We start from the raw sequence: 6,900 nt of genomic DNA, 5'->3' as shown, positions 1-6,900 counted from the left end.
TTTTCCCATAAGTTCGACGGCACCCACGTTCTTACGGTTAAGTTCGACGGGGCCACGTGGCCGTCGAACTTATGTGTCCTGCGTGGGTCTGCGAGGACTGCACAATAAGTTCGACGGTACCCACGTTCTTAACATTAAGAACGTGGGTACCCACGTTTTTAACCCTTTTCCAGAAAAAAAATAAAAAATACAGAAATGAAAAATTAGACACACATAATATCATATACAACACAGAATATCACATACAATCCAGATTTCAAACACATTGATATATGTTCATATCACAAATTGATAGTCCAAATACATAAGTTCACAAGAATTGGAGATTGTACCAGTAGTAATACAACACACAGGAATTGAAGATGCATGCGTCCATCAATCCCTCGAGACTCTGTTCCTAGCTAGACAGTATCCACCTATCACTAAGAGAAACATGTCAAGAATGGACACCCTAGCTCTAGGTGATGTCTGACTTCCAAAGACGATGTCCTTCATTCACTCCAGAGCAGATACAACAGCTGAAAATGCATTTTCAGATGGCAGCATGTGTGGTAACTGAACAAGGAAAAAATATATAACCAATGGATGTCAAATTTAATTGCAGATTCTTACCAAAGAGAGAAAAAGCAACTAGTTATATCAGACAGTATTAGTATCATCAACAAGCAACAAAAAGAATGCAAGTACTAAATAGATATTAGTGTCGTGAGAAACATATTCCTCATAGACATAAATGTAGCCTGGAACCACAGATAATTTGGTAAAACTGATAACTCACATATTCCCTAAGAATTTGCAGATATGTTTGAAGGTAGCTGGGTTTCAAGTGCTATGCAAATACATGCTTCCCAAATAAACCCAAAGTCAAACAAGGGTAAATAAGGAATAAAGCTGTCAGCACAACCTAATATACAAAATTTGGGTTCTATTCTAGTAAGTAGTAACTTCCCTAATTTGCTTCAGATAGAGGCTATCGCATGCATTACCAGTACGGATTCAAATGTTACAGCCTTACAGGAAGAGTTCAAGATACGTTCAGAATTTTAGATTGCACCATAATAGAAACTAGCTTAAAGCCTTTTAAGGTATAACCACGGCCATGTTTTACTTCAAGAAGGCAAGCAAACCAACACCCAATGGATCATAAAATATCAGTAATGTCTTAAATTAGAGTTTGCTTTAAATCCACATCAAACCCAATATATATGTAAAATTACACCATGAATACTAATGAAGAAAACATTTGAACAAGATGGAAAGGAAGAAACTCACTGTATTAGGATCCCAGATTCTCACTATGTGCTTATCAGCAGTGATCAGTTTAGGTTCGGTAGAATTAAGTGTCTGGTGCCATTTGATATTTAATATTGGGCTACCATACCTGAAACAGATAACAGCAATTACATGCCCAGTGAAAGGTACAATATGTAACTCAATAAGCATTCAACTATTGATTGCATTTCAAAAGTAATAGAGATTTGGACCCGCTGTTTACAGCTTATTCTTCCAAGACACATTAAAAAACATACAGATTCAAAAACTAATTGCAGCAGTTGTATCTGTTTTTTAACAAAACAGACAGAATGTGTGTGAAATGGCATGATATTAGGATGGAGAACCAAGAAAAGGTAAGGCCCTGTTTGCAGAAGGAAGTAGAGTAAGAAAAACCCATCCAATAAGAGAATTCCTTTAGAAGATTTATGTAGAAATGGTTGATTGGCTGGAACTAACTTTTGATAAAGATTAACAAGTGAAAACCCTTCACAAGAGAAAATAGAGACTTACATGTGATCCTTAACTCTCAGAGGAGAAGACATGCGTAAATCATATATTGATATCTACAGAAAATCCCAAAAATGTTGATGCATACTGAGATTAAAAAAATAATGAAATAAATATAGAAAATTTTAAAGGGATAGCTGTCATGTTTATATAAAAGAAAAAGATCTACAAACACCACTAGAATAGCATACAACACACTGTTGTTAAGTACAATAGCCAAACTGAAGAAATAGGAAGTTGTAGAGCACATAACTTCTGTTCAGAGTTTTGCTTAATGTAAAAATATTTTCCTCAAAACCCATTGGGATCTAAATCCCTTACGGTTTGTGGTTGGCCGTTGTCATCTGTTGCCTTGCATCAAGTTGGTTGCTTAAGGCTGTTTAAGTCATCTTTTAGTGGTTGTTTTGGTCACATAAGGTTGTTGTTTTGGTTGTAAGGTCACGTAAGGTTGTTCTGGTCATGCATGGTAATGTAAGGTGTTTGTTCTGGTTGTCGTGATAGTGTAAGAATGTAAGGTCGTTGTATTTTTGCTATTTTGGCCTTACTTTCTCTTAATGTAATGACATACAGTTTTACATGTTCAAGGGAAAAAACTAAGCTAGAAGGTGTTGACTGCTAAGTAAATATGGTCAGTTATTTGAGTGTCCAAAAAAGCTGTCTTTAACCAAACTTCCCATTTCTATGTTGGGTATTGAAAACAAATAGGATGGCCTGGGCAAACACAATGTAAGGTCGACCCCAAGACCCCACTGTCTGAACAACCAGTAATAGCAAGAGGTGAATAGAACAAAGGAAGAATGCATGATGCAATCCCCCCCCCTTTTGCTCCTTAACCAGAAGCTATAAATACAACACATGTGAAAGGGCCTCTAGAGTTGGTTATGTGGTCTGAAAAAGAGAGGTGACCATGAAACTTAGAGACTGAACTTGATTCTGTTAAAAACTAGGGACTTGTCAAGCAGCATACTGGGATGGTACCACATCTATCATGTGGGGCCAACATGCAGTTTCCAACAGGAGGGAAAAAACTAACATAATATCAAATGGCTTTCTAAAGAGAGGGCAGAACCAATGAATCTATCATGCACCCAACTAGCATCTAGTGCATTCAAATGGTAACATGCATTTTTCAATAAACAATGCATTTGTGAGGTTTAATTATGCAAATGGTTAAATGTCTCGTGAGGTTTAAACAAAATAACTTAACTTAGAAAGCAGGTTCTGTATCGTTGGTAGGAGCTTCACCGACACAGAGATTATCCCAGGAACCTGCGTGCACACGATCGGTTTAACTTGTTATGAGCCTAATTCAAAGTGGATAGAGCTGAGGCAACTCATGAACCGATATGACGTTCTTGTTACAATAAGAATGAAGCGACGGCGGAACGTTATATCAAGTGTCCAGATCATACCACTCCATTCTGGAATTCTCTGCTGACATCTAGCTGCATCGCCAAAGCTTTGACCATCAAGTAGCCCACAAATAGCAAGAACAGATAAATGGGATTCATGCGGACAGTAAGAACATCAGTGCCATGCAATTGTTAAGCTGAACGTAAAGAACTACATAGCATAGTGCTACCAAGTACGGAAGTACCTAATAAGCACCATGATCTCATTGAAACCAAGAATAGCAATGGCCACGATTGCCCAAGGAGGAGGCAGTTTACTATTACCGCGCATGTGAGCTTGCTGGGGTGAAAAAACAAAAGGTGAAGTAAAAATTTTTTAAAAAGAGATGTAGGTACAGCTTTCACCCTTAGGGCTAGTTTGGAAACTCAAATCCCTTTCGGGATTGAAGGGGATTGGAGAGAAAATTAGTTTATTTACACCTCAATCCCCTCTAATCCCGAAGGTTCCCAAAGTAGCCCTTAAGGGAAAAAAGTCGCACCACGCTGACTGATATCAGAAATCAAAGCTATGTTGTATGAAATGCACACCTGTGTGGATACTGCTTGTAATCGTGAACTCAGTTTCTGCTTTAAATTGTTTCCACAGTGACTTGCACTGAGACGGGGTAATCATTGTATGCTTTGGAGGAATCTGTTTCGAGTTCCATAAAGTGGTGTTACATGCACACCTACTCTTCCATTGTTTGCTTGTGCAAGAACAGACCAACACAAAGTTACCTCTTCCCAAGTGGTAGAAGCAAGTGGATCAGCAGAAGCAGCACTTGCAATCTTTGATACAACAGAGCCTTCCAGAAGTGTTGAAGTGAGGATGCTTTCAATCCTATCTGGCTCGTCATCCCAGCGAATGGCCGCCATTACAGACAGAAGTTTGAGAGCCTGCAACATAAGCATAAGTGTATTTTACAAACAGAAAACATAAGACTGAGGATTGTTGGAAGTGTGTGGTTCTTGTACCGCAGATCGAGCTTCCTTTGCTATTGCACGAACATCTTCCTTTCCTGTCCAGACCCTTGAAATTGAATCCTTGTCATGGCTAAACACTGTTGTGAACCTGGCAACAGAGGAAACAGTGTCAGAATCCCCCCTCCCCCAAAAAAAAAATAAATAAAGAATTTTATCAACCTCTCCTTCATATGGATCAATACTTTGCTAGATTCCTCTTTAGCTTTACTTTCCACAACACTCCGGGCATAATCCTTTAATTTGGATACCATTTCTTCTGCTGGAGCGTATTCCATTTCAAACTGACAAAGGTTATTCAGAAACTCTGGTAGGATGGCCTTTGTCTCACATTTGTAAATGTTTCTTATTGATTGCTAGGTTGTTTGGTCTGCATCATCAAATAGAGACTCCACAGGTTCAGCAAGTGCTTTTCTTAGTTTGTCCTGCAATTATTACCATATGGTAACCATATAATATCAGATATGCAAATAAATCCAGAAGAAAATTATGCATTGATAAGCTAGTGATTAAAATCTCTTTCAGCTTGCCATACATAACCTTAACGTGGCTTGTTTCTATCCAATATTGCTTTTTAGAAATTAGAAAATGTGCACATTAAAAATCTAATGGATTAGACACGTTGATTTGTTTCTATTCACACGCATAATCAAATAAATTGGATTTGGAATTGTGCTGCGCAGTGAACTAATGAACTGGACTATATTCAATAATTTAAATACTCACCGCCGAGCACTTGAGCTGGAGGCTGGAGAGCGAGCACTGAGTAGCGAAGCACGAGAGCAAGCAGCAGGGAGGCGGCCAGGCGGGAGCAGCCAGCATCAGCAAGCGAGCAGGCAACAGCGGAGCAGCCCGCAGCCGAGCGCCAGAGCTGGAGCTGCTGCAGAGCCTGCAGTGCGCTGACGCTGCGCGCCGGCAGGACAGGTGAGGCCGAGCGGCTGGGGGTTGCTAGCCGGGCCGACGGCGCGGTGGCGCGGCGGCTGTGCGGCCCGCTCGCTGGGGCGCGGCGGCGAGACGGCGCCCGGACCGCTCGCTAGGGCTTGGCGGCGGCGCGGACAGCTCTTGGGGGAGCGGCAGCGACATGGACAGCTCTTGGGGGCGCGGCGGCGGCGCGTCCCGCTCGCGGTGGCGCGGCTCCCTCACGGTGGCGCGGCGGCAGCAAGGGCTGCCGGTGGTGGCAAGGCGGCGGCGCGGCCTGGCGCGGGTGACAGAGAGGAGCGCGTGGACGGGAAGAGATAGGGCGTGAGAGAGAGAGCGTGTGGGATTTTTTATTTAGGTTTTCGTAATTAAGTTCGACGGTGTCAAACGCCCGACGAACTTAACTTAAGAACGTGGGTACCCACGTTCCTAACTCGTTAAGTTCGACGGTTTTATCCAGGACCCACGAACTTAACTTAAGAACGTGGGTACCCACGTTCTTAACGTAACCCATGAACTTAACTCAAGTAAGAACGTGTGTACCCACGTTCTTAATTTTACCCACGAACATTTATCATTTTCTTGTAGTGCATTCATCCCATTTTGGTGAGAAGTCCAGGACACATGCCCGCAGCATATCTTCAAGTATTTGGTTCACCCTCTCAGTCTGCCCACTGGTTTGAGGATGATAAGCCGAACTGTGGAGTAATTTTGTACCCAAGGAGTTGTGAAGTGCTTCCCAGAACTTGGCTACAAATTGAGGTCCACGATCCGACACAATGGTTTTCGGAACACCATGCAGACTGAGAATACGGGCAATGTATAATGCTGCATAAGTGGCTATTGTATATGTGACCTTAACAGGTAAGAAGTGGGCAATCTTTGTGAGTCGATCAACTATAACCCAAATAGAATCATACCCTTTGGCCGTCCTGGGTAATCCCACAATAAAGTCCATACTGATGTCTTCCCATTTCCATGTTGGGATTGGCAAAGATTGTAATGGACCAGCAGTTTTCATGTGTATGGCCTTGACACGTCTGCAAGTGTCACATTTCGCCACATAGCGTGCAATTTCGATTTTCATCTTTGTCCACCAATAATGTTGCTTTAAGTCTTGATACATCTTAGTGCTTCCGGGATGAATAGAATAGCGACTAAGATGTGCTTCATCAAGAATTTGCTGGCGGAGTTCTTCGTTCTTTGGCACTACTATGCGGTTTTTAAACCATATCACACCTTGATTGTCTTCCTTGAAACACTTGGCTACTCCAGCCTTTATCTTCTCTCGAATGTGCTTCATACCCAGATTATCCTTTTGAGCATCAATTATTCTTTGCAAAATGATTGACTCAAGCTTTAGTTGATTTAGAGTCCCTTGTTGGATGATCCCCAGGTTTAGCTTTTCCATTTCTTGACACAAAGTGTTCTCGGAGGTTTTTGCCATAAGACAGTGGCAGGAAGTCTTACGACTCAATGCATCTGCCACCACATTGGCCTTGCCTGGGTGATAATGGATCTCCAGTTCATAGTCTTTGATGAGCTCAAGCCATCGTCTTTGTCTCATATTTAACTCTGACTGGGTGAAGATGTACTTCAGACTTTTATGATCTGTATATATGTGACAGATATTACCCAGCAGATAGTGACGCCAAATCTTTAGGGCATGAACCACAGCAGCTAGCTCCAGATCATGAGTTGGATAGTGCTCCTCATGTCGGCGCAACTGCCTTGAAGCATACGCGATCACTCGGCCCTCTTGCATCAGTACACAGCCGAGCCCACTGCCAGATGCATCACAATATACATCAAAAGGTTTAGTGATGTC

At 42.0% G+C, this 6,900-nt stretch overlaps 1 protein-coding gene and 1 long non-coding RNA gene across 2 annotated transcripts; both read right to left on the bottom strand.

Annotated features, from left to right (window-relative positions):
* Window positions 1-252: 252 nt before the first annotated feature.
* On the bottom strand, window positions 253-2,435 carry LOC103638490 (uncharacterized). The gene is made up of 3 exons (XR_002267128.1): window positions 1,786-2,435; window positions 1,273-1,381; window positions 253-555 (listed from the first exon to the last, which is right to left on the bottom strand). It is a non-coding gene; the product is annotated as an uncharacterized lncRNA (long non-coding RNA).
* Window positions 2,436-3,439: 1,004 nt separating this feature from the next.
* Window positions 3,440-4,897, bottom strand: LOC103646232 (protein ROOT HAIR DEFECTIVE 3 homolog 1-like). The gene is made up of 6 exons (XM_020548237.2): window positions 4,881-4,897; window positions 4,317-4,579; window positions 4,149-4,245; window positions 3,912-4,070; window positions 3,723-3,825; window positions 3,440-3,474 (listed from the first exon to the last, which is right to left on the bottom strand). Exons 2-6 carry the CDS (start codon window positions 4,430-4,432, stop codon window positions 3,455-3,457), a joined length of 495 nt encoding a protein of 164 aa, XP_020403826.1. The 5' UTR covers window positions 4,433-4,579; window positions 4,881-4,897; the 3' UTR covers window positions 3,440-3,454.
* Window positions 4,898-6,900: the final 2,003 nt, after the last annotated feature.

The sequence above is a fragment of the Zea mays genome, chromosome 2, assembly GCF_902167145.1.
Source record: "Zea mays cultivar B73 chromosome 2, Zm-B73-REFERENCE-NAM-5.0, whole genome shotgun sequence".
NCBI classification, from domain to species: domain Eukaryota; kingdom Viridiplantae; phylum Streptophyta; class Magnoliopsida; order Poales; family Poaceae; genus Zea; species Zea mays.
Note: the sequence above shows the minus strand (reverse complement) of the source record. Positions and strands in the feature narration are given on the sequence as shown.

What these genes read in the sequence shown, in the direction of transcription:
- LOC103646232 (XM_020548237.2), bottom strand. Translation starts at nt 4,432, where the DNA reads ATGGAATACGCTCCAGCAGAAGAAATGGTATCCAAATTAAAGGATTAT. An exon ending in CAAAGGAAGCTCGATCTGCG is followed by an intron (nt 4,071 to 4,148) that starts GTACAAGAACCA and finishes CTTATGTTGCAG; the next exon opens with GCTCTCAAACTTCTGTCTGT. An exon ending in CTTCTACCACTTGGGAAGAG is followed by an intron (nt 3,826 to 3,911) that starts GTAACTTTGTGT and finishes AACTCGAAACAG; the next exon opens with ATTCCTCCAAAGCATACAAT.